The sequence below is a fragment of the Acomys minous genome, assembly GCF_964271855.1.
Source record: "Acomys minous genome assembly, chromosome: 10".
Taxonomy (NCBI): domain Eukaryota; kingdom Metazoa; phylum Chordata; class Mammalia; order Rodentia; family Muridae; genus Acomys; species Acomys minous.
Window position 1 is genome coordinate 44693907 of NC_140491.1, and position 27532 is coordinate 44721438.

Below are 27532 nucleotides of genomic sequence, written 5' to 3' on the forward strand. Positions count from 1 at the left end.
TGTGTGTGTGTGTGTGTGTGTGTATGCGCTCATATCATGGTGCACATGTGGAAGACAAGAGAACAACTTTTGAAATTACAATTGGTATTCCACAGGGTCCAAATTCAGGCCTTCATGGTAAACACTTACATCTGCTGAGCCATCTAGTGGGCCACAATGACCTGGTTTATGTTATTTGCAAAAGGATACTTTTGTGGTTGGATATGAGGTTCATTGGAAGAGTGCTTACCTAGACAGTGGGGGTGTCTGGGGGTTAATCCCCAATACCACTTTTTAAATTTCACAGCTATAATCCTTGAAAAAACAAAATGTTCTATTCTGGATTAAAATTTCTTTTAAAACAATTCTAAAGTTACCATTCTAAGAAGGCTTTTTAGTTGTCATTTATGGTAATGGGATTGGTGCAAAGGTCTAAACATCGAACCCCTACTCTGATCTACCCAATGGACAAGACATTCTCCACAGTTATGTGGAGAGCGGGGACTCACTCTGAAATGGTAGGGAGGACACACACACACACACACACACACACACACACACACACACACACACTATCTCATTTTCCTTTTCTCTTCCCTTTCCTCCGCCCATACCTTTCTTCTTTCATTTTCTTTTTTAAAATATACTTGCTGACATAATGTCACTAAGATGCCCAGGCAGGTCTTCAACCTATGATCCTCTTGCTTAAGCAATCCCCATTCGCTGGCTGATAATTTTTTTATAGGCTCCGATGAATTTATATCGAGACAAAGGTGCAGCATTATCAGTTCACACGTGCTTTTCTTCAGGTATCCCACCAAGCAACGTATTCAAAGTTTAAAAACGTTTCAAACATTTTCAAAACTTTAAATGCTATGTTTGCCAGGTATCTAAGAGAAGTCAGGACGTGACTTCTCCGAGCTGCTTCCCAGCACCGGGGTGAGAGTCCTGGTCAAGGCACCTTGTGGGCGAGCCTCTCTGCCTGTGGCCTAAGAGAGCAGCGGGCGGACCTCTCCGGCCGCACCCTCCCCCGCGGAACCTCTGTGCGCGCGCCCAGGTTTCCCCGCCGGGACGCTCAGGGAGGGACTTTTTGTCCGCCTTGGATCGACGCCGCCTTTGGCCTGGAATCCGCCATGAAGTTTCGCGCCAAGATCGTGGACCTGGCTTGCCTGAATCACTTCACACGTGAGCTGGCAGGGCTGCGGGGAGCGATCGGAGAGTGCGTGCGGCTGCAGCCCTGTGAGAGGACGGGCGGGGTGGGAGGGCAGCACTGAGTGGGAAGGATGGCTACCAGGGACCTTCCCTTTGCTGTCTTCACTCACTCCTCCTTCCGCCTGGAGTAGGCAAAGCCTTGCAAGCAGTTCTGTTCGCCGGTATCCAGCGGCCCCTACGTTTACGTGGAATTTTTAGCCTGGTCCCCGGGGGTCAGTTTTCTCGGGGACTGTTTCCGTGTTGAACTCTGGTGCTGTGGATTGTGTGCCTAGCCCGGCTGTTGGGAAACTTGACAAGACGCGAGCATGATCTATGAGCCAGAAGTTCTGCGAGATAACCTGCAGGATACAGGATGTGCTGTTTAGTGACGGTTTCCTCTCCTCTCGCTGCAGGAGTCAGTAACATGATTGCCAAGCTTGCGAAAACCTGCACCCTCCGCATCAGCCCGGAGAAGCTGAACTTTATCCTTTCCGACAAGCTGGCCAGTGGAGGCGTGAGCATGTGGTGTGAGCTGGAACAGGTGAGCACGAGTGCCCTGAGGCCCCGCGCTTCAGCTAGGAGTGCTCGAAAGGCCACCAACGCCTGTTTCTGTCCCGCAGGAGAACTTTTTTAGTGAATTTCAAATGGAAGGAGTCTCTGTGGAAAACAATGAAATTTATTTAGAATTGACATCAGAAAACTTATCTCGAGCCTTGAAGACCGCCCAGAACGCCAGAGCCTTGAAAATCAAGCTGACTAACAAACACTTTCCCTGTCTTACGGTGTCTGTAGAGCTGGTAAGTAGGAAAAGGATCTCTGGGTTTCACAAGCTCCTTGGTCTAAGATGTGTATTAGTAGTCACAAGCCTCAACTTTCGAGCAGTATCCTTGAAAGTGAGTTAGTTTCATTTAAAATATAAGAGCTGAGTCCATCGTGTTGGTACATGTCTTTAATCCCAGCACTCAGGAAACAGAGACAGGAAGATCTCTGTGTGTTCCTAGGACTGCAGAGAGACCCTGCCTCAAAATAAAATAAAATATAAGGTGCAGTTCGTAACTTATGCATGAGGAATGTACGCTGTCCTCGTCGTTTTAAGCAGTCCAAACCACAGTGGCCAGGCAGTCAAACTGCAAGCCAGCATGTCTTTTAGGGTGTTGTCACCTTGTCTAGGTATTTCTATCCATTTTTATCTTAATATTCCTTCCCTCCTCCTGCCTTGTCTTCTCTGATATTCCTAAATAAACACTCTACTACTTGTGACACAGTCATCCTAGATGCTATTTCCAGATGCGTTTAGTACAAACAGAACACACATAAGTGTGCGTATAAGATGGAATTTGTAGTTCCTAACACTGCCCTCTCTAAGAGGTTCTCGGGATATGCCAGCTTTTTTCCCAACACCCGGACTGATGGCATCAATTGGGCTTTCCACATAGAGTTTCTTTACAATACTTTGTCTTTCATTAGTGCTCTGCCCCAACCTCTGAGGGCCTCTATTATCCTTACTGTTTTCCTTTCTTATATGTGCTCTGCACAGCTGTGGTTGAGTATTGGATGTGTTTTCAAGCTGCTATGGAAGTTAATTTCATGGCTTCATAATTTTTTTAGGTGTTCTTAGAGCATCCCATATAAATGTAAGTTTGCATTTATTTACTTTCTTTCCTTTTTTTTTTTTTAAATTATCTTTTTTGGTTTTTCGAAGTATGGTTTTTCAGTGTAGCCTTGGCTGCACTGGAACTAGCTCTGTAGACCAGGCTGGCCTCAAACTCATAGACAATTGCCTGCCTCTGCTTTTCCAGGTGCTGGGATTAAAGGCGTGCACTACTACTGCCTGGTAGATTTATTTAGTCTCTTAAGGAAAAGCAAGATGGTAATATGCGATAGTTTTCTTGGTAAGAATGCAATCATCTTTGGTTCCTTTTTGTTTTGTTGTTGTTTTGAAACAGGGCCTTACTGTGTAGCTCTGGCAGTCTCAGAATTCACTGTGTAGACCAGGCTGACCTTGAATTTACAGAGATCCACCTGCCCCTGCCTCCTGAGTGCTAGGATTGAAGATGTGCACCCATGTGCTCAGCAGTGCTTTGGTTTCCAAGTTTTAGAGGTGCTTCTAGAAATGGACTTGGTTTATCCTCTTAGTGGTGCAGAAACTGCAGCATGCTGAGGGTGTGGCACACAGTGGTCCCTAGGATGCCTTGGCCCTGCAAACTTGCCTCTTTCTGTCTCTTGAGCTTATGATACTGATACTGTTCTCTGTCTGAAACCCTGTCCCCTTGTCTTTAGCTTCCTGACTGCTGTCTGCCTCTCTGGTTTGATGTCCTCTGAAGCATCACCCTTAGCCCTCCCAGCAGCTCTTTCTTATTCAGCCTCATCACTGATGAGCTTTCTTCGGGCTCCAATGGGTGCCTGGTGTGTGTGTGTGTGTGTGTGTGTGTGTGTGTGTGTGTGTGTGTGTTTGCTTGTTTGTTTTTTGATTTTTGAGACAGAATTTCTCTGTGTAGCCTTGGCTGTCCTGGACTCACTTTGTAGACAGGCTGGCCTCAAACTCACAGGGATCCACCTGCCTCTGCCTCCCAAGTATTAGAATTAAAGATAAGTACCACCACACCCTGCTTGCTTTCTTATTGGTCCATTTGTTCCACTGGGGCCTTGATGTCTCATCATACTACTCAGAGACTCACAGGACCCCAAGCAGAACAAGCACACCGCACCACCAGTACTGGGTAAATAGATTTTGAGTGGCCAAATTAAGAGCATTCCATTTGGAATTCAAAATATTTAACATCAGTTCTTATGTTTTGGTTTCACTTGTAGTGTTGATAACATAAAATACTCTAACTTTTTTTTCTTAGCAGCTGTCCTCATCAAGCAGTTGTAGAATTGTGACGCATGATATCCCCATAAAGGTTATTCCTAGAAGACTGTGGAAAGACTTACAAGAACCCTGCATCCCAGACGCTGACGTAAGTGCCACTGTCTGTGCTCCTGTTGCTCAGCATATAATAAGGGCAGGGACTGAAGTGTCTAATGCTAGTTGTCGTCTTGCAGTATTTATAGTTGCGTGGTTTCTGAAAAGAATGGTGATCATTTAACAAGACTCCAGATGTGTGCCTTTTGTTATATATTCAAAGCCTGTTAAATAACTGATACCTGTTAGAAACGCCACACTTTCCATATAGGAAGGCCATGCCCTAACTCGGTGACAGCCTGCAGACAAAACAAAACAGAGCCTAAGCTGTCCTTTGGAAGACAGTCTGTATTTATCATGACTCTTGTCCTTAGGCACAAACTCATGCTCTCTAGGCCTTGATGAAAGAGCCAGAAAGGGCCTTTTGTTGCCCTGAAGCTTCAGTTGACAGGGGAGCTTCTAGGTACCTCAGAGCCATTGCGGATAAAGACGATACCCAATGGTCCTTTGTCTCTTGCGTATATGGAGAGTAATTTAAAAGATCCTGGATGAAGTGTGTAGTTGAGGGGCACTAGAAGGTGTCTGTGTGGGTTTGGGGAAAGCCAACATGACAGCAGTGTTGATAATGTAGCTCCGATGAGTTGTGATCATGGCTGGCTGTACTCCTACACAGAGCACGCAGAAGGCCCCTTGAGTCCTGTAACACTTCCCAAAGGAAGGCTTCCTGCTCAGCACATGAGGTGTATCCCTCCTGGACCTGTATATAGGTATCTCAGCTGAAGTACTGTGTTCCTTCTCGAACCATAACAATGCCCCTTGGGAATATGGTCACCAAGGTGATCAGAGCCTGGTATTCAGGTGTCTTTGCTTGCTCGAACAAGTTAGTGAAATTTCCAAAGGTGAAAGGAACTTTCTTTAAATTAAAAAATGTGATTGTGGGTTTTTTAACACAAATGTAATCGACAGTTGTTGGTTGAGTGTCTGTCCTTATAGACTATATTAAGATCTCTAATGCTGGGCTGGGTGTGATGGCGCACCCCTTTATTCCCAGCACTTGGGAGGCAGAGGCAGGTGGATCGCTGTGAGTTCAAGGCCAGCCTGGTGTACAAAGTGAGTCCAGGACAGCCAAGGCTACACAGAGAAACCCTGTCTGGAAAAAACAAAACAAAACAAAAGATCTCTAATGCTTTGTCATTCCTCTTACTGGTTTTTAGGTCAGTATTTATTTACCAGCCTTGAAGACGATGAAGAGTGTGGTGGAAAAAATGAAAAACATCAGCAGTGAACTTGTAAGTTATTACTCCTTCAGAAAAGAACCGGTAATGAGCTCTAACCGTGTGGGTGGCTTGTACTGGGAGGCAGCTTCACTGTAGACTCAGGTGTGTGTCCCCTCACCACCACAGGGCGTCTCAGCTAGTGGGCTTCTCACTGAGGCCTCAGTGGGGAGGACAGAGCTTAGTGTGGATAGCTGGCCTTTAGGGACTAATGCTGCTCAGTTCTCGTTCTCTGGGGACAGCATTCAAACTTGCCCATAATCCCTTGTGGTTATAGTAGAACAGGAGCATGTTCAACAGTGCTGCTATTTTGTTCCTTGTAATTTGGACAGAACATCACAGATTTTTTTTTAATTGCTCTCACTTGATGCTGAGGGTGAAATTGAAGGCTTCTGGCGCTGAGCTGAGTGAATAGTTGAAGCCTCACTCACTATCTTTCACATTAGCATGTGAAATATGTTAATATGCATGGGCATGTATACATCCTTATTTTTCTATATGTTTGTGAAAGTCCAAAAATTCCACAACATTGATGGAGAATTATGTGGACTATCGTTATTCACGCCTGAATTCTGCTTTATTTACCCCCTCAAAACCACATTCCGTTATGTTCCTGAATCTTTTCAAAGACACTGTCTACCCTGATGCTCAAACCTTTGACTTCCTCAGCCTTCAAGGTCACATCTCTGGTAGCCAGGCCCTCCTGACAAATCGATGCTGGCCAGGCCCTGCCATTTACCTCCTTAGTACCTCTTCAGGAGTTTCGCTTCTTGCTCTTTTACACTCACTTGATGTGTCTCTCATCTTGAAAGTGCTTAGCCGTTGTCAGTATTCAGCCCAAGCCCCGAGTTGCCTGCAGGGAGCCCCTGCACTGAGGCTCTCCGCCATGCCTATCAATCCACCAGGATCTTGAACTCTAGAGCTGCCAGCTCCAAGGAAGCGAAACCTTATGGCTTTCAGAGTCCCGGCCTAGGCTCTCACTCAGTCGTCCATGGCTGATGTGTTGCTGCATGGGTCGGGCTGAGAGTTAGCTCGTGGCAATCTTTTCATCACAAGGATTTGGAAACCCAGAAAGTTCTCTGTTGTTGTTTTTCTCTTGAGTTCTTACTTCAGAGCAGTGCTGCCCCTGAGCTTGTCCAACCGAATGCTCTGCTCTCTCTCCTCTCCTCTCCTCAGACCTCATAGCTGCCATCAGAATCAAAAATCTCTCTTGGAAGTAGCATGCACTGCGCTGGCTGTGTTCACTGCCACCGCCATGGTGTGGCTCCAGTGGCCAGGCTGGCTTCCTCTTAGGTCCCTTGGGACTTCTTAGAGGTTCAGGAGGCCCAGAAGGAAAAGCCAGGCAATTAGTTGAGGGATCCATTTGCTTGTTCTTTCTGTTTTGTGGAAATGAGTCAGCACAATGGAGGGTGAGAGGAGGTCTTCAGTGAGAAGTGGTGGTTATTTCTCTTTTCTAGAGTGCTCGAAAAATGCTAACAGGAAAGTTATCGAGCTAGAATGGCCAAATGCATGCTGGGATCTTTCTGGGTAGCTGGGGAGCCAGAATTCTGAAGAGCGTAGTAGACTCCTCCAGAAGAAGTTTCACATCTTAATAGTTTGTAGAATAAAGAATTTACGGGCCTGGCGTGGTGGCACACACCTTTAATCCCTGCACACTAGGGAGGCAGAGGCAGGCAGATCACTATGAGTTCGAGGACAACCTGGTCTACAAAGTGAACTTACAAAATTAGGAAATCATCTCAGTCCATTTCCACATTTACAGTGAAACCTCCCAACTATATATACCAACAACCACCAGTAAAAGGTCCTGACTGAGTCCCATACAAAGACACTGTGTAACCATGGCTGAGGTCAGATTCAGATGGCGCTGGCCTGCTGCCACCTTACCAGGACAGAGCAGTTGCAGCAGTGCTCCCAGAACAGCTTGGTGAGAAGATTCAGGGCTCTGACACTCGCTTTTCCCCCACAGGGTCCTCTCTTTGACTCCTGTCCTCCCTACCCTGAGACTGTTGCCACAGGAGTCTCCGTTCTTCTTAAGCCCCTGCCATGCTCATCCTACTGGTTCTTTATATAGAAAGAGATTTGCCAACCTGTTCATGGCACATTGCGTTTCTGGTTGGGTTGTTGATATCTGCTTAACTGGTCTACAGAAAGGCCACATGCGGTCTACTGTCACCTAATCTGGAGAGAGAAGGTAGGTGTCTGTGTCAACAGGACCATCCTCTGAGTATTACAGGCAGAGGATCTAGGTCCCTGAGAGGAAAGGATGGCATCGTGCCAGCACAGCTCTTTAAGCACATAGCACTAGTATGCCCTGGAAACTGGTCAGCACATGGTGTCTCCCATGCTTGTTTCTTAAAATTTGTCAAGTCCAAATCCTCTTCATTCTAGAAACAAAACAAGTTAGGTTCTTTGAACTCATATAAGTTCTTATTTTTGAGCTTTTGACATATACTGAGTTTCTGAAGCTCACAGCCTTCTAGCTAATAACTTCCTTGAATGAATACAAAGCTTTCATGTTAAGACTTCTTTCAGTAACCCAGTAATCCATGAAGCAATAAGTGACCAAGACTTATGTGGACAACAATGTTTGTGACTGTTCTGGAGAACTCACAGAGGCTCTATAAAGCTCATATGTGGCCTTTGCCCACTTGCTTACAACAAGTATGTACTAAGATCTGAAAATTCCATTGGTTCTAAGAAACAATGGTGTTAGGAATAAATATCTATTAAGAAAGCAACTTGCTTTGGCCTGGATTCACAGCAGGCACACATATTTGTATGCTTTCTTTAAAAATTTTATCCCCTTGGTTTTCTGAGACAGGGTTTCTCTATGTAGCCTTGGCTGTCCTAGACTCTCTTTGTAGACCAGGCTGGCCTCGAACTCACAGTGATCCCCGTGCCTCTGCCTCCCGAGTACTGGGATTAAAGGCGTGCACCATCACGCCCAGTTGCAAATTCTTAAAGTCTGAGTAATGGAATGTTAGATTTCAACTTGCTAATGACCCAGAGTGCTGGCCACATGATGCATTTAGTCAGCACATGAGAGCACTACAGCAGCCAGCTCCCAGAACATGCCGCTCAGAGCTGACCTAAGCTGCAGTTTTCTGGGCTGTCATGAACAATGGCATCAAAATGAGAGCTCACGTTGACTGCTGAGTAACTGTACTGGGACCTCCTGTAAATGACCTCTAAACTCAGCAGAATGAGAAAATGCACATTGTGACAGCTGCACTGCTGCCCCCATATAGATAATAATGCCCCAGCCCCAGGTCTCACTTACCCTAAGGGTCTGACTCCAAAGCCTTCCCTCTCCCACCACATCACGGTGCTTCTCACCTGAAATCCTTCTTAGTTCTTCAGGAAGCTGGTCCAGCAAAGCTGTTTCCAGCATCTCCTCCAGAGTCACCTCCAACAGAACACATCAGTCAGCATTGCTGCTGGACATGGTCAGAAGACAGGCAGCATCAGTGTGCTCTGGGAGCTGGTCAGAGGATAGAGCCTGGGCCCAGACCTGAATCCTGTGCTCCATCTTAACCAGATCTCAGGGATGTGATGATGGGCCTCTTCTTGCGAGCGCCACAGGCCCAACCTACCATGTCAGTTGTTTCTTGCATTAAATGAGAAGGGAGGAAATGGGCATCTCTGAAGGAGTTCAGAGTTGTGGTTTGACCCTCCAGGCTCTGATCCATCCTTGCTGTTTCTCTCCCCCATAGAGCATTCTTTCTTTTACCTGCCAGAGCACTCTCCCTGTTCAGTTATGGTCCTGCTTTCTTTCCCTCCATGCTTGGTATGAGGGAGCCCTTGCCTCCACTCTACCCTCATCACTTTGCTGGGGTCTCCAGGGCCCTAGCCCTTGGCAGAGCATCCCAGCAAGGCCCCTCCCACTTCCTCCTGCTAGTTCTCCACTCGGGGGTTATCTTCTTGGGGATTTCGGAATTCTATGGCTCTCAGAATTTCTCGTGGTTGATGCCCTGGGGGCTTTACTGCCCTAGGAAGTGTTCTGAGGTTTGTGGCACTGCCTTGGTACCCAGTTTTTGTGGAAGCTGGTACCCATGTTGTTGTTTTCCCCTTTCAATATTGGATTTATTCCATTTCCAGGTTATTGAAGCAAACCTAAATGGAGAACTGAACCTAAAGATAGAAACTGAGTTGGTATGTGTGACAACGCATTTTAAGGATCTTGGAAACCCTCTATTACGTGAGTTTTCTTATGGCTTATATTTTGCTTCCAATAAAATTGTTTCAATATATATTGAGTTCTCAATGAAAATGTTGAAATTTGGTTTTCTTTATTTCCTACTTGGGAATAGACTTTCTTTCCCTCTCACATAGTGGGGCAGTTAGCACTAAGCAAGGGGCCAGGCCCCCAGGTATTGAGGGTGTACGGAAGGGTTCAGAAGGGTTCTTCCCACCTCTGGGATTCAGGTCAAAAATGGTGACTTCTAAGAACTCAGTAGCTGCGCTCTTAATGGTTAAGGTTCTCATCTAGACTGCAGTAAAACGTCGTTTCTTACTAGCTCCTCTAGTCAACTCAGCCTATGTCTTCAGGGTTATATTAGCACATACAAAATGTGATACAGCTACACTTGGTCACACTTTTCATCTTTATAGGCCAGCAAGGAATGTGAAATCAGTTCAGTAAGCCTTGAAGGAGTGGGTGGTTGTGCAGCTTGGGGATCAGTGAGGTCGAAGTAGTGTCCTGCCCTCAAATAGGGAAGTGGCCAGAGGACCAGAGAAAGTGGAGTGATGGGAGAGCTATATATACATATGCCGGCAAACAAATAAAATGACTCCATGACTTTTAGTGCTGATTGGTTGTTTTAGGTTAACTCCCACATATGCACAAATATCACCACAGCCCTGTAAGAAGCATTTACTCTGTAGTGAGGGCACATTGCTCCAGCTAAGTGAAATCCATACACGACGGTCCTGACAGCGGTGTGCGAGAGGCCTTGCTCTCTTGTTGCTGTGTTTGTGCACAGCACTTATTGAGTCACGGGCGTGAATATGGTAGGCAAATGATCTACCACGTCAGCCCTGACGTGAGTTATTTTGGTGTCAGTCATTTTGTTTCACAAGCACAAAGCAGGTTCTCAGCCCTCGAAGGCTAGTTTCTGTTTCTCACTCTACTGTGAAGAGTTAGAAGTCTGGCATTATCTGCATTTCAACGTTTGAATTCATACTGAGCTGCAGCTTTCTTTGGTATAAAGAGGAGACTGAGTTGTACTTCAAGACTTTTAAGTGAAGCCTCCCTAGAAGTTACAGGATTTTAAACAGCCCACACGCCTGCTGAATGAGTAACGTTCACAAGTTACAGTCCACCAGGCTGCTAAAGAGAGCTGCGGGGTCGGTCAGTTAACAGGTCAACACGCCTTGCACGTTTCTGAATTCCTTGTTACAGGGATGTTGAACTTAAGAACATTCATGTCATTGCAGCCTCTGAGAGCATCTCTCAAAACAGACACCCGGAAGACATGACCACAGTGCACATCGACATAAGGAAACTCCTCCAGTTTCTGGCAGGACAGCAAGTGACTCCCAGCAAGGCAGTGTGCAGTGAGTCTGCCTCTCCGCTACTCCCCTCTAGTGTAATAGTGCAGACTTCTAAGTCAAATGTGCCCAGTTCTGGGAACTCAAGCTCCCTGGGACAGTCAGGCTTGAAACTTTCCTTGAGCCACAAGTACTTAGAGATGCTAACGTAGAGGGACGCTGAGCAGTGTGGTTCCAGAAAGCCAGTAGCCATGCTAGAGTGGCAGCGGGCCACCCCCTGTCACCGAGGGGGGTGGTGGGCTCTGCCTGTGGTACTGTGAGGACAGGGCAGACTCGCTCACACCAGCTGAGTTGATCAGGTTTTACACAGTCAGAGCCCTGTGTAAGCTTTAGCTTAGATCTGAATTTCAGCTCAAGCTGCTTTCTCTCCTTTCTACCTGAACTGTGCCCACTACCAGCGTCTCCTCCTCGGTTGTTGGCTGTACATGGTGTGAGTCCAGCCCTGACTCTGAGGTTACACGCTGCCCTATTCCTCTTCACCTGCTCACCCCAGTGAGCTAGGCAGTTCAGCAACAGCTTCGCAAGGCTCTTTGTCTCCTTGGTTTTTTGCTTGCTTGTTTTTGTTTTGTTTGTTTGTTTTAAAGAAAGGCATAGCAAATGGCCTGGATGTGGCATCCTCCCCTTTGTGGAAAGCACCCAGGCTGACCTTTCATCTACTAGTGGCCAAAGTTAAGGAAGATGACATGCAACTAGACCATAGTAATGAAACAGAAAGTTCTGGGTAGCTTTGCCCCGGACCAACCTTTCTAGATGAGAAAAAGGATATGTCCTAGTTAGGGTGACTATTGCTGTGTTGCAATGCCATGACCAGAAGCAGCCTAGGGAGGAAAGGCTTTTTGTGGCTTACACTTCCATGTTGCTGTTCATCATCAAAGGAAGCCAGGACAGGAACTCAAACAGGGCAGGAACCTGGAGGCAGGAGCTGATGCAGAGGCCATGGAGGGGTGCTGCTTACTGTTTGCTCCTCATGGCTTCCTCAGCCTGCTTTTGTTGGTTTGGTTTGGTTTGGTTTTTGTGTTTTTTTGTTTTGTTTTGTTTTGTTTTTTGAGACAGGGTTTCCCTGTGTAGTCCTGCCTATCCTGGACTCGCTCTGTAGACCAGGCTGGCTTCGAACTCACAGAGATCCTCCTGCCTCTGCCTCCCGAGTGCTGTGATTAAAGGCATGCACCACCACACCTGGCTTCAGCCTGCTTTCTTATAGATCCCAGGACCAGGAGCCCAGTGGGGCCACCACCCACTGTGGTCTCGGTCCTCCTCCATCAGTCACTGATTAAGAAAATGCTCTGCAGGCCTGGCTGCAGCCCAATCTTATGGAGGCATTTTCTCAATTGAGGCTCTCTCCTCTCTGATGACTGGCTTGTGTTAAATTCACAAAACACCAGCCAACAGAGGATGAGGAACCACAGAAGAGACTATGTGAGAGGCCTTGGGCTTACAACACAGGGAAGAGTTTGGTTGTGTGTGGTGCAACTTATCACAGTGTGCACAGGACCAAAGGCACTCAGACCTTGTCCATATACCTGCTGTGGGTACCTGCTTTTACCAGGAAGGCTAGTTTGGTTAAATCAGTCTGATTTCCCCCCTAAAGCCTGGGCAACTTTATTTATCATCTCTCACACTGTTCCCTGTGGGTGGCAGTGCCAAGAGCTGTGACCCTCTTGAGCCCTCAGAGGGGACAGACATCCAGCATAGGAGGTTCCCACAGCAGACAAGCTGTTGTGACAGGTGGGGGTGGACATCTGTCTTTACTGTCCGTCTTCTTCTCCTAGATATTGTGCATCACAGAACTGTTCATTTCGATTTGCTTCTGGAGGACATCTCCCTTCAGTATTTTATCCCAGCCCTGTCGTAGCACCGCCTCACCAGACTCGGGAGCACAGAGACCTGTGTCGTGACAAGACAGGCACTGGACGATGCGGTCAGTCAGCTGCCTGTCCTCACAGTACCAAAGATTTGTACTGGGCTTATCTCTCTCCCTATGTTGCTTTAAGCACAAATGGAATTAACAAAGCGCAATTGGATAATCATCCCTTCATATTCCTCAATACCACCCCTACCCCCCTTCTCCCCTTTAAGACATTGAGATGAAAAGACAGACTATTTCTTACAGGGTTTTGGTTGTTTTGTTTTCCTTTGGTGCTGGAGATGAGACCAGGGCCTTGTGTGTGGTGAGAAAGTGCTCTGCCACTGTGCTGCGCGTGCCTAAAATTTAAGTAGCAGTTTGTCATTGTTGTAGTCAGAATACACAGGAGAGCCGCCCAGCCAGTTGCCAGCGTAGTACCTGGTATTTGCACAGCTGTCCACTTTCAGGGTTAGCGTGCTCAGTTCTCCCACCCTTCACTGGGAGCTCAGTGCAAAGTGGACAGCCCCTCTGAGCCTGCAGCATGCCTGGGTTCTCCCCACACCGTGACTACAGCTGCAACATGGGGAGCCTTGCCTGACTTACTGAAGATTTAGGGCCACTCACTTCCTTCTTACTGCCTGCAGAGCATGGGAGCCCAGGGAACCTGCAGAGCCTGGGAGCCCAGGGAACCTGCAGAGCCTGAGAGCCCAGGGAACCTGCAGAGCCTGAGAGCCCAGGGAACCTGCAGAGTCTGAGAGCCCAGGGAGCCTGCAGAGCCTGAGAGCCCAGGGAACCTGCAGAGCCTGAGAGCCCAGGAAACCTGCAGAGCCTGAGAGCCCAGGGAACCTGCAGAGCCTGAGAGCCCAGGGAACCTGCAGAGCCTGAGAGCCCAGGAAACCTGCAGAGCCTGAGAGCCCAGGGAACCTGCAGAGTCTGAGAGCCCAGGGAACCTGCAGAGTCTGAGAGCCCAGGGAACCTGCAGAGCCTGGGAGCCCAGGGAACCTGCAGAGCCTGAGAGCCCAGGGAACCTGCAGAGCCTGAGAGCCCAGGGAACCTGCAGAGCCTGAGAGCCCAGGGAACCTGCAGAGCCTGAGAGCCCAGGAAACCTGCAGAGCCTGAGAGCCCAGGGAACCTGCAGAGTCTGAGAGCCCAGGGAACCTGCAGAGCCTGAGAGCCCAGGGAGCCTGCAGAGCCTGAGAGCCCAGGGAGCCTGCAGAGCCTGAGAGCCCAGGGAACCTGCAGAGCCTGAGAGCCCAGGGAGCCTGCAAAGCCTCATGTCTGGAGACACTGGACTCTGTGAGCCGGAAGGACCCAGAAAGCCAGCCCAGCCCACACAGTTCCCATCTTGAACTTGTCCTTCTATGTATTTTCTGCCTGAGGCCACCTTGGTTTTAGGTTATACATTATTTTACTTTTTTATAGTGCTCAGGATCAAACTGAGGCCTGGGTATATGCTAAGCAAGCATTCTGTGCCAAACTGTGTCTTCAGTCTTTTACACATCAGAATTTTGCATAATTCTTCCAGTGTCAGAACTACCTTTCTATAGAACACATAGTGTTTTGCATAAAGCAATTGGGGCTTGGCCGTCATGTCTGTGAAGTGATAAGGCTGTATCTTGCTCCTGTATTGGAGCTGGCTCACCCTGGAGCGTGTGATTTCCCCTTCTCCAAAAACACCCTAGCAGGTTTCCTGTTTTAAGGAGATGTCAGGTGTCCCGTGAGGCAGCATCATAAACAGTGTTTGCATGTAACAAAGTAAAGGCCTAAGTTGCCTAGGATAAGATTTTTTTCTTAAAGGAAATTCAACAAAGAAGAACATTTCTTTTTTTTACTTTTTTGTATTATTTAGGAAAAGTAGTATTTCTCAGTGTCTGTTGGGATTATGTGTTGTTGTTTCCATTTTTGTTAGACTGGTCTTGCCTGGAACCTCTGAGCCGCCCACCTCCTGCTGAGACAGCAGGTGTGAGTCACCTCGCGGCTGGCTCTTGTGCTGTGTAATAAGATGTGTTTAGTTTAACTAACATTTTAAAATTAGGGATTCCTTAGTTGTTAAGGCCTCTAACAAAAAGCAGTCCAGGTGCCATGATAAAGCCTCAAGATCATAATGCAAATGAACTTTCAGGGCATTCCTTATGAAGCTTGTATTTCTGCCGAAATGCCAGGGGCTCACTGGTCACTACCGACACCACTGTGCCACAAACCTAATGGTGGTGACTTTACAGTGGCTTAATGTGGGGAGAAGAGGCCTTCACTGGCAATCAAGGGCAGTGATCTTTCTGGTTCTTGTCACAACTTTCTGCATAGTCTTCATAGCTTGTATGCCACAGGGCTGTATAGTCAAGGGAGGGAACTGAGAAGGCGCAGGCCTATGGGGACTCGGAGCTGCTCTGTGGAACCCATCCTGAGGCGAGGCTGCGAGCGGAGAAATTTCAGCAAGGGGTCTGAAGTTTGTAGACAGAGTTTCCCTTACTGGACTGCTTAAGACTGAGGTTTGGAGAGGACTTCCCTAGGTGTTAGGACCAGTAAGATGCCCTCTGACCTTGCCTGCCAGGGCTCAGAGCCCACAGCCCTGGAAGCTGGGTCTTGAACTGAGATTTAAGACTGTCCTGAGACAAGACAGGTCAGGTGAGGAATGCAGAGGAACTCCTGATGCAGCCCCTTATGCCGCTGCTGTCCACATGGCCCTGCTGCCCCTGCCACCCCACCCCACCATACCCCCCCCACCCCTGTTCAGCAGGGACCTTCCCACCAATCAGGTCTCCAGGCTGAGTTTGTCCTGCTGTGCATCCTGCCATAAAGAGTCCTGCTCTTGGAAGCCTGAAAAGCAAATCAGCATGAGTCCTGGAGCAGGAACTCTGGTTCTTCCACCGGGTGCAGTGGCTGATGGCATTTCTTGGTAAATGTTACCCAGTTGGCGGAGTATCCATTGTTTTTAAGAGATACGATTCTGGTTTGTTTGTTTGTTTGTTTGTTTGTTTCGGTTGTTTAAGACAGAGTTTGTCTGTGTAATAGCCCTGGCTGTCCTGGAACTCTCTTTGTAGATCAGGATGGCCATGAACTCACAGAGAGCCTGTCTCTCGAGTGCTGGGATTAAAGGCATGCCCCACCCTGCCCGGCTGATTCTCTATTTTTCTTACTTAAGGATTTTATTGGGATATCGAAGTGTCCAAGCTAGAGGTCTTTTTAGATGGTGTGGGTTGTCTAGCTGTCACCAGTCCACACAGTCAGTCCCTGCCTTTCCCTCTGTGCCTTCTCCTCAGGCTTTGTCTCTCTATGTGCCCATTCCAGGCAGCGTTTCAAGCTCTTCCCCAGGCATCCGGGACTCTGGTAACCACACCCCTTTACTACTACGATGGCCCGAGTGTTCTTGACCCTGGTGGTCAGATGTCAGTATCTGTATTTTGAATCCATACTGATCTCAGCCTTCGCACCATGGCTTTCCCCATGGCTGTTCTTGTAGAGTAAGTCTGTGTAGAAATTCCGTCTTCCTGCACGCACTGCAACCACTGCAAAGCTTGATGGCTACCGTTTCTACCAGGGTGCACTCCCAGCGCCCACACCTTCATTGTTGTGCGGCTTGGCCTGTTTTTCATTTCAGTGGCCCCAGTAGGCTGGCTTTGCTCTGCTCACACTGTCCCAGGTGAAGAACCCAGGTCAGGGCAGGTCTCCTGCCAAGTCTTAGAATGTGGGGAAGCCAAATGCCCAGCTCTCATCTATTTTTTCCATTGTAAAGTCGAATCCAGGCAATTTCTTCATGTGTGGTACTGTGAGCCGGCTAGAGCAGCCTCGTCCTTACCCTGGCTGCATGCTCAGGGTTTTGTTTGTCTCTGTGGCCCAATGGGTGACACAGCGTCCTTTGCGAGTTTGGAGAAGTCTGGGTGGTCATCTTGCTGCTAGAAACTTTCTAGTTAGAACTATGTGGGGATGTCCTAGAATTCTATTATGCCATTTTGCTAATGTCACACTCCCAATTCTGTGCTTTTGTGTGGATTGTGATGGAGAGTCTAAAAGGGAGCCTGAGTCTGGGGTTTTTTTTCTAAGAACAGTGTTCAGCTAGGAGATGATAATCAGGGTCACTCGGGCGTCGGTGGTAGGAGGGGGTTAGCACCACTGTCCTCAAGTTGAGTGTGCTCTTGACTATCTATAGGAAAGCTCCAAACTGCTCCCTTTGATTTTTCTGCCTGTCAGCGTTCTTATCCAGGTTATAATCAAAGCTTAGTACTGTTATAAATTAACATTTCTTAATAAGAGTGAAAATGGAATTGGCAGATGCTCTGCGCTGTGACCGTACTCAACATCATACCCTAGTGCTAGAGGACAGAGTGCTACTTGTGAGACAAACCCAGTGGGATGTTGGTGTCCGCAGTGTTACAGCGGAGACCAGGAAGTATACATCTAAACCCAGCTATCTCTGCGCAATTTTTATTTCAATATTTTTACATTTGTATATTTTCTAACAATTTCATAACCAACCTTGTAACAAAAATATTTGTATAGAACTAAATAAATATTTATTATTTGAATATTACTTAAAATGTATTTATTAATGAATATACTCGCCTGGCAACTTTAATTTCCTTAACATTATACTTTAGGCTTAATTTTCACAACACAGCCTTGTTTCTAGAGTGGGACGCTAGACTTTTTGTCATGTCAAGTTGTACTGGGCTCATAGCACTGGAGCCTGGAATAACAATGCACTTCTACAAAGAAGAAATTCTTTTTATCATGGGCCCAACATGAATGGGCTCAATATGAACAAACTAGTTAGCGTCCCTTCATTGTGACAAAATGAGATAATAAGCTTTTCAAGAAGAAAGGTTAAGGCTGATGAGATGGCTCCGTGGGTGGACTTACTTCCTGCCCAGCCTGACTCCCTGAGTTTGAAGCTGGTACCCACACTGCAGAAGTTGGGGGTACCAACTTCCCATTACGTTGTTCTCTGATCTCCACATATACATATGCATTGGCGTGCACGCATGTGCACAGACACATGCACAAATAAGTAAATGTAATAATTTACTTCTTACTAGGCAAATAGCAGCGATCTGTATCCCCTAGACATCAATATCCCTTTCACCGGCACACTCCCAGTAACTGAACCTCCTTCCACCAGGGCCCACATCTTACAGGTCTACCCCCAAGCATCCCCAAAGGCTGGAGATCAACTCTACATGTAGGCTCTTGGGGTGCATCTAAGGTCTAGGGTATGTAATAACTGACTCGCAAGGTCTACTACAGTCTGTAGAGGAAACTGAGTGCATTCTGGGAGAGAGCAGCTAAACCAGAGTTCTTCACAAGTCACTGGATGATCAGTGAGATAGCCCAGGAACAATGGGACAAAGAGAAGCCACCTGCCTAGAACCCCAAGTCCCTGTGACCAGCAGTACTCTCTGTACAATGCTGGGTTCTACACTCTAGCACCCAGGGCTAAAACCTGCCTTCTCAGCACCCAATCCTGGACAATCAGTGGATCTCCTAAGGGTTCCCCACTGGGTGGTTGGAGTTAAAGAAAATGCAGCAAGTAGGTCCTTTTCTACATCATATGTCATCACTTGGAGCCTTACAAACAAACAAAACCCACACATTGGCCTTGGTTCCCGGGGTCTGATGGCACGAGGGCCCAACAGCACAGGGTGCATAGTTGCTTTGCCTATGAGCATAAGCAAAGGATTCAGTGGCATCTACTGCTCTGCAGCTCAGAGGAGGTTTGGCCAGTGTGCCCAGTACACCATGACACCACTCAGTGACCATAGGGCCCTCTACCCACACAGCCTTCCGTTCCTCAGCCAGGGTTGTTTGTAAGCTTAAGCCTTCAACGACTCCATGTGTAAACACGCTAAGCACCTCTACCATACACACAGTCTTGGAGACAACACCCTATGTAGCTCATCCTAGGAGGTACCCTGCCTGAAGGGGAAACATGCAGATAACCAGGCAGAAGCAAGAACCAGAATGAGTTGAGTTTCTTCCCTGTGGGTTTCTGTACTTTAAGCTGTTCATTTCCTTCGTGGTGTGCAAAGGACTCTGCCAAAGAGTCAGAAGTAGGTGGACAGCACAGGATGGGTGACTCCTCCTCAAGGTCCCTCTTGCTGTTCATGCTGGGCCTTCACCAGTTCCTGGAGCAAATCAAGAATGCAGTGCTCAATGTCACTTGAGTGCTTATTCCTCCTAAGTACCCAGTGGACCTCCTTGCTGACTGAACAAGTTACAGGTACCCAGGAGAAAGAACAGGTTTACCTCAGATCTGGGGAAGTGAAAGACCATGCAGTGGACACCAGGTCTTGTCCTGAGTCTGCTTTCGCACTGTAGGTCCATAATGTGTGTGTGTGTGTATGATCTGGATTTTAGGAGGTAACACAGTGTCCATGACATGCGCCTATGTGTCCCCTGTCTATATCGGAGAGCATTTATATTAATATAGGCAAAGCATTCTAGATAAAGGCAAGGAGTGGAAGCAAGGTTAGGGCACAGGAAGCCAATACAGATCAATTACAATATACTAATCGATATTGTAATTGGTAGTGGGATACTCAGTAGTGACCCACATACCTTGTTGGTAGCCAGCAGATTGCTAATTGAACTTAAGACCATTCAGTAAAAGTGAGATCATGGGGCTGGAGAGATGGCTCATTGGTTAAGAGCACTGCCTGCTCTTCCAAAGGACACGGGTTCAATTCCCAGCAACCACATGGCAGCTCACAACTGTCTGTAGCTCCAAAAATCTGACACCCTCACACCAATGTGCATAAATTAAAATTAAATTAAAAAATTTTTTTAAAAAAAGTGAAATCATGTCTGGGACTGGAAACATAGCCAACTACCCAGGGATAGTTAAATCATGAATCTTGGGAGAGAAACTACAACCTCCACTTATTAAACCTGCATAATCCCAAATTACATTCTAAATGTTTATCCTTACACATATAGATAAATGCAATCCCCACCCCTCTTCAAGGAAAAAAATTTTTTCCCCAATAGACAGAGACCATAACAAAAAACTAAAGTTACAAAATGTGGCGTTCTAGAGCCCAGTCCACTTCAAAACGCCTGCACCTAAGGTTTAGGGAACATTACAGAAGAGGGCTGTGGTGGTTTGAATAGGTTGACCCCCACAGACCCATGTGTTTGAATGCTTGGCCCATAGGTTATGACACTATTAGAAGGTGTGGCTTTGTTGGAGGGAGTGTGTCACTGTGGAGGCGGGCTTTGAGGTCTCATGTTCCTCAAATTAGGCCTAGTGTGGCACACAGTCTCCTGCTACTCCCTATGGATCAAGACGTAGAGCTCTCAGTTCCTTCTCCAGCACCATGTCTGCCTGCACGCCGCCATGCTTCCCGCCATGATGATAATGGACTTGCTTTCAACTGTCAGCCAGCCTCACTGAAATGTTTCCCATTATGAGAGTTGCCATGGTCATGGTGTCTCTTCACAGCAATAAAACCGTAACTAAGACAAGGGGAGAGGAAGATTGTAAGGGCCAGAAGAACAAGAAGTTTATTGTGAGATTGTGTGTCCTAGAAATGTCAGAGAAGCTACACCTATGAAGTCTGAGCAGCGTGGCTGCTATGCATAACCTGAACAAAAATATAACACCAATAAACATGCTAACATGGGGCATAGGAGAAAGTTCAGGAGGCCTCAGCCCTAGACAAACAACTACAGGCAATTAAGAAACAAGTCTCAGAGTGAGAGAAGCAGTCTTCCCTAGGGAGAGCACACCAACTGGTTATCCAACACTGAAGATCAGCCTTGAAAACATACATTCAAGTAACATTATATGGACTGAGCAGGTTGTGTTTATGTATTTGTGTGTGTGTGTGTGTGTGTGTGTGTGTGTGTGTGTGTGTAACAACAATTAAAGAAAATGAGGCCATGAATTTGAATGAGGGCAAGGTGGAAGGCGTTAGAGAAAAGAAGGGGAAGGGGAAAAGTTATATTATTTTATAAGATAGAAATTTTAAAAATTATTCTTTTAAAAGTACTAATACATTGCTCCAGAGAACTCATGGGTTGTGCTTTTCTTAAGTATTAAATCATACCCACAAAGGATATGAAGAGAGAGAAAAAAAAAATCACAGTTGTCACCAAACCCTACAATATTACCATCATCCCTGTTCTGATTCTGGGTGCTATCTAGCGACCGGTTGGGGAATGGTGTCTGCCCATATGCCAAATGGTCAAAGGAACAAAGGCATTTGGAGGCAGCATACTGAGACAATTGACTATTGTAGATACTTATATTTTGAACTAAATGAGAACCATGGAAGGTGATAGAAAAGATAGACATCGCTTGTAATTCAGTTATGTGAGGCAAAGTACCTCTCCTCTCCCTCCCTCTCCCTTCCCTTTCCCTCCTCCTGGTCGCTCCTCTTTCCTCACCTCTCCTCTCCTTCTTCTTCTCCTTCTCTTTCTCCTTCTTCTTCCTCTTCTTCTCCCCCAAACCCTCTCTAGTGGGGAACTGAACCCAGGACCTAGACGCATGCTTTATCACTGAAGTACATGTCCATCCCTAAAATTTCCACGGTGGGTACCAGTTGTAGCAAAACTGTTTCCTGTCGCTTAAAGATGACCTTAAAAATGTGCCCTGACCTGACATTACAGATGACAGGCCACCCTACTGTTCTTCACAGAGCCGCTTTAATACTTTAGTAAGCCACTGTTGCTCTCGGTCCTTTTTAAGGGTATACTCACCTTTGAAGAGGGAACAGCCTTCTAGCTGCCCAGGATTCCTCTGTGTATGTTGTTTCTCTGGGGGTGGGTGCGTGGGAGGAGGTGACTTGTCATTGGTTCATTGCCCTTAATATGCTAATGGAGAGCAGGGAAGGCTCAGTGCTCTGGCTCCTAGGGAGGGAGGGCCTGGCCTAGCTGTATCAGGACCCTTCAGTGGACATACTCCCAGCAGCACTCACTCCAGCTGTGATCTTTATGCTGCATCTCAAACCCATGGGAGCAGGCTGCCTGGGCATGGGCTGGAAGATCCTCATAGCAGCCTGGGCCCTGTTCTCCTTAGAGTGCTCCACTCCAGGATCCAGTTCCAGCAATGGTGAGTGTCTGTTCTGTGCCAGGCTTAGCAATCTACTCCCACCCGAAGCTGCACCACGAGCGATTTACCAGAATTTGCCCAGACACTGTATTTGATGCCTTGTGTGTGTTGGGATACTGAGGGTGGCTGTTGCTGGGAGTGACACTGTAAAAGATGCAGAATATCCTAAGATGGGCAGGGGGAGACACCTGCAGGCCGCCTCTAGGAACAGAGCAGAATGAGCATTGGCAATATTGCTGCCTAAATTAACAACGAACATACCAGCCTGTGCGCTGCTCATGAGTGAGACGGTGGAGGTATGCTGGCCTACTCTTTGGTACCCGCCCAGGAAGCTCAGTTTGAAAGTGAATGTTAGCAGGAGATAATTAGCACTAATAAGAATCTGGGTTTGGCCTGGGATGCAAAGCTGGCATCTCCTACAAACGTCCTTCTGGAGTTATTGTCCCTTATTGTCCCTGTATCTTTTGTTAGTCACTTATCCTATCTGCAAATATATTAGTGCCCAGATCTGAAGGGGCTGTTAAGGGCCACCCACAGCATCCTAACACAGAGGGACTCTGTCTCGGGAAGCACTTGTGCCTTTGAAACAGCAGCTGTTCTGCTTTCTTTATACCGTGAATTATATAAACAAACGTTTGCCATTTTGTTTAGACTACTAAGTTCTTCTGGAGATGCTACTCACATGCAAGTATCCACCTATCCTTTGAGTTGAATGCACTTTAAATACCTTAACTCTTTTGTGCAGTAAGAAGAGCCCCTTAAGCTATTATCTACATCAAAACTTGTGCATTGAATCTGAGTAGAGAATGTGTGGTGCTTTCAAAAGGCATGGCTTTCACTCAAAGCTTAGAAAAGACCAATGCGAGTTGGGTAGCTGTTTTCATTCTTTGCCTTCCAGAAGATTCTCTTGAGGCTCCTTCCCGCAGGGTTTAAATCCTTACATATTAGTTTCAGGCAAAGAAATGAAGCTGTCCCTTCTTCCCCCCCCCCCCCCTTTCCCCCCTTCACAAGGCCAGTTAGGACCCAGCCAAGCTCCTCAGTGAAGACCTGAGGTAATGGTTTTTAAATGGACTATTTTAAGAAGCCACTGTGTTAATCACATACGGAGTGTTTCTGCCTGGAGTGGTCTCCAGAGTGTCACAGCTGGCCTTCTCCAGCTGCCTTGGCCTCATCTGGGTCTCACCATCAGTGGAGTATGCCTCTGGCCCCCAGGATGGGTTTTCCTCTGTGCCATGCTCCCTGTCATACCAGTGATGCGCCCAGCAGATCCCGGGCCATGGGGAAATCAGGCTGAGATTGTGGGCAACCAGTAATTCCATTCTTCAGCTGGATATGGGCAGTTTAAGACCACAGCACTCAGATGACCATAAAAAAGGAGGAGTACAGGCCACCAGGTTGTTCTGTGGCAATGAGCATTTCCTACTCACTGTAGTCGAGTGATGGCATCATTGTCCAATGACGGGGAAGCTGATTCTTCATTTTCCTTCAAATCAGGCGGGCTGTGTATTTCACTTTCTTCACTCCTGTCATTTCCTGCAGCCTTTGCTTAGCCGTGTGGATGCCGCAATCTTTGAATTTGTCATTTTCTGTTACATACAGTCCTGTCAAAGGGCAAAGGCGGCCATCAGTTTCTGATGCTGGATGTGGCTGTTTGCCAGCAGGCCCAGCGGCAGGTGTCTTTACTCTGGGGCTCACTTTAGACTTGAGGTGTTAGATTTGACACAAGGCATCTGGGGTGGGCAGTGTTGGAGAGAGAAAACTTCATTTGCTTGCAAACAAGTTGCAGATTGAAACCGACTCGTTCCTTGGGAACAAATACGCTTTGAGTTACTAGAGAAGCTACAAAGTATAGATTTTCCCAGAATTTCTGCACTTAACCCCCAACAAACAGAGAAAGGAGAAAATCAAAGGAAGGGGGTGGGGGTTGGAGACCACCATGAACCCTTCTTGGAAGGATAAGACAACAGTGTCAACAGAGGGTCCTCTGGCCTCTAGAGGCCTAGAAGCTCTGCTTACTCAGCCTGCAGAGTTGAAACTACGCTCAGCAAACACAGGATGCAGGTAGATTTGCCAACCCAGCAGGCTCTTCCCTTTCTCCTCTAGCTTTGCACAGGAAGTCATCCCCACCCCACCCACCCTCCCCCCACCCCCGCTGGCTATTAGTTTCCTCTTGAGGTCAGTACAGACTCACAGACAATTCTAGAAGGCAGGACTCACTAATTCCCTGAGTAAGGCAAAATAAGACTAAGTTTTATAGACTCTCTGGAGGTTGAGAAGTTTCTTGAAATTAGAATTAGGAGAACTACCGAACACTTTTATAAAGAAGAAGGGGTTGCTTTATAACCACAGAAGATTTGGTTCCTGCTTCTGAGTGACAAAGTAGGAAACTGGATGAGATACCCAGAGCAGTTCATCCTTTGGGTCCCCAAGAGAAAGGGGGTGCCATGGGAGATAATGCAGAGCCCAGGAGTCTGGATAATGAATGTTCTGCTCCTGGGGTAGACGGGGCTTCTTACCCACTGTGACTTCTTGCTACCAGATTTCTCTCACTTCCTCTACAGTAGCTTGAGTCGTTGATCTGTTCCAAGCAGTCACACAAAGATCCACACAAAGATCCCCACCTCAATAAACATGTCTCCCAAGGACATCAAGGAGACGTTTAAAAAAAAAATTCTGATTAGACAAATATTGCGGCAATATCTCTTTCTCCATGTATGATGTGCACTCCACCTCAAGTCCCTCTGTCACCCCGTGTCTTCCAGTGAGTGTGGAAGGAAGCAGGTGTTCTGACTGTTGTATTCAGGACCAGCTAGTACAGCGCATGGCTGACGCAAAGGCCGAGGACATTTCTGAGGACCAGAAAAGGTGAGCTGCCTTGGGTGGGGATGAAGAGCTAGATTGTAAACTCTACATTCAAAAGACAACTGGGTTTGGCTTGGATTTACTTACTTTATGTGTATGGATGTTTTCCCTGCGTGTATGTATGTACACCTGGTGCCTGCAGAGCTCAGAAGGCGACATCGGGTCCCCCGGGATTGGAGTTACAGATGAATGTGAGCCACCATGTGCATGCTGGGAACTGAATCCTGTCCGCTGCAAGAGCAGCAAGTGCTCCTCATCTCTGAGCCACCTCTCCAACCTCTCACAATGAATGGCTTGGGTGTGAACTGCCCTAGCTTGGAGGTTGAACACTTAACTCCCAGCTAGTAGCACTATCTGGGGAGGTGGCACCTCGCTGGAGGGAGGTCATTCTGCGAGCACATTTTTTGGGGCACTGTATCTAATCCCAAAATGGCTATATGCAAATTTAGAAATGTCCTGACCCTTTCTCCCTTTCCCAACACTCTGCTGTGGAAGGGTCTGAGCTCTGCTGTGGCATCCTGGTCACTCATGTCCCAGGCTTTCTCTTTGTTGTGCCATACATACCCTGGAGGAAGTTCTGGGCTTGCTTACATAGAGAAGGAAAACACACACACACACACACACACACACACACACACACACACACACACATACACACACAGGCTACTCTTGCCCTCTCTATTGTGGCAGCAGATGCTGCTGAGAATGCATTTGTCACGAAGGCATTTGAGAGGTTTCCAAAGGCTGCTTCCATCGCTGAGAAATGCCCATAACCCTTCCTGCCAACCCAAGAAGGATGCCTGCTTTTTGGCAGAGGACAAAGGTTGACTGTCAGTTCTTCTGGAGAAAAATCTACACAAGCCACCAATTAAAGGGCAAAGCCCGTCATCTCACCTCCCAGCATTCCCCTCCACTCTCTTCTCGTGTAGCATACTAGTGTTGTTCTGAGGACATGTGCTACCTTAAAGTCTACTCTCAGTCTGCTGTAAGATGTGGTACAAACATCTCTCCCATATCCCCTTTCCAAGGCCTGAACCAATCAAGCCAGTCTGGCCGTGGCCATAGCTTTGTCCTCTGGCCTTGCATGAGGAGCTGCTACAGTGCAGACTTTGTACAGATGGCTGGGACTGTGCTGTTCTTCCAAGTCAGACCAAACATGTCCCAAGTTCCAGTGTGGGACCCTGGCAGGACACGTCCCCTCCTCCCAGTGTTCTTACCCCCAAATCTGAGTGCCCTAGGTATCTCATCTGTCTGCCCATCAGGTCACTACAGACAAAGAAGCAAAGGAGCATCCAGAAGAGTATTTCCATGCCTGCCTTTTAGCTCACTACCATGTTTCTGTGTCCTGGTCATCCTTTCACCAGAGACATTAAGAGGCAAGGACAATTGGGCTGTCCTTGATGCTACTTGGAAATGCCTTTGTTTAATGTCATTGCTGCCAAAGATTGTTCAATTTGGCTACACATTTTTCCCATGGCTCTTTAAAACTGCCTGCTCTTTTATCCCAAAGTCCTTCTCCCACTGACTTACAGACCACTCGTGTTAAAATATTTGAGTCAATGGCCAAACTCTGCGAAAACGGGGTAAGCAAGTCCTCAATGGTTTCTGCCTCACAAATATGTTCATCAGATGTACGGGGCCCGAAGGCTGAAGATGATGCTCCAATGTTATAGAGAATTTTGGGTGACCGTTCAGGCAGCAAACTGTCTCTGCCATTTTCTCATTTGGGAAGCTGCTAGCCTGCACTCCCTGTCTACTCAGATAATTAATTTTTTTGCTTCTCAAGTCTCTGATGGGGTTGAAGACCAGATAGTTTGGTTTTACAATTAAGCTTCATTGGTTAGGGGTTAAGATCTTTTTAGTTCTAGATAGATGTTTTAAGTTGATAAAGATGAAATATGATAGATACTGATGTACATTCAGAATTTAAATGCACCAAGATAGGAAAGATGTTTTCTTCAAGGCTGCCAAATACAAATAGCCAAAACACTATAAATGTAACATTTATATAATTCCTGATTGTTTCGTGGTTCTTCTTGCTGTAGGTAGTTTGTTGTATATATGTGTAATAATATAAATATATATGTATAATAAAGAAAAATAATTTAAAAAACCAAAAAGATATTTGATACTGTCAGTCAGGAGCTACAAGAAATTACTCCTTTGCTGTGAGTAGCAAGGAGGCTGTTGCTCAGCATGGACTGTGGAGTCTGCATAATGGACAGAAGTTAGGAGCCCTTTTCCACCGTCCTCTGCCCTCCAGAGTGCTGCAGGCCTTTGAGTCTGCAGTGTGGTTTGCTGGTTCCAAAGCTGCCTTCTTGTTCACTCCTCCATTTTCTGGTCTTTGAATGGTGAGCATTCAGTAGTTTCTCAGAGGCCAGCCCCACTTGCTGGCCTCTCTTCATCTTCACCTTATAGGCTGGCTGACATCTTCTGAGTTTTTCCATCTCTCTTCATCTATGTAATGTCCTTGTCTGCCCTCTGGCGGTGGCTTCTTGGTTGTTGCTTCAAGAATCATCAAGCTTATGAAAATAGGGTAAAATTACCCAGGTTTTTTTGTTTTGTTTTGCTTTTGTTTGTTTGTTTGTTTTGTTTTTTGTCTTTGAACAGCCTGACTGAAATTAAAATACACACATCCTTACATTCCATAAATAATAATAATAATAATAATAATAATAATAATAACAACAACAATAACAACAACAACAACCCAATAAAGGTTCATTTGACTAGGTTTTAAAAAAACCTACATAGTTGAACAAATTTTCACAGACCAATTAGAATGCAGCAACAAAGAATCAGACTAAAACCCTAAACTGTAATGGAAGAACACAAGGGACCCTTTCTGGAATGGCAATCCTAGCACCAGCCTTGACATA

The 27532-nt window shown here is 46.8% G+C and overlaps 1 protein-coding gene across 3 annotated transcripts in view; it reads left to right on the top strand.

Moving 5' to 3' along the window:
• The first annotated feature begins 1057 nt into the window (after window positions 1-1057).
• Window positions 1058-27532, top strand: part of HUS1 (HUS1 checkpoint clamp component) — a 30502-nt gene continuing 4027 nt past the window's right edge. Inside the window, exons 1-8 of one of the 3 annotated variants that reach the window (XM_084800096.1) lie at window positions 1058-1164; window positions 1584-1711; window positions 1791-1967; window positions 4020-4130; window positions 5290-5364; window positions 9451-9550; window positions 10789-10908; window positions 24554-24656. In XM_084800096.1, coding sequence (XP_084656222.1) covers window positions 1113-1164; window positions 1584-1711; window positions 1791-1967; window positions 4020-4130; window positions 5290-5364; window positions 9451-9550; window positions 10789-10908; window positions 24554-24656 — 866 coding nt within the window. In that variant the 5' untranslated portion in view covers window positions 1058-1112. Of the gene's footprint in view, window positions 1165-1583; window positions 1712-1790; window positions 1968-4019; window positions 4131-5289; window positions 5365-9450; window positions 9551-10788; window positions 10909-12671; window positions 13010-24553; window positions 24657-27532 lie in introns of those variants that run through there. The other 2 variants (XM_084800097.1, XM_084800098.1) reach the window with 2 other exon arrangements.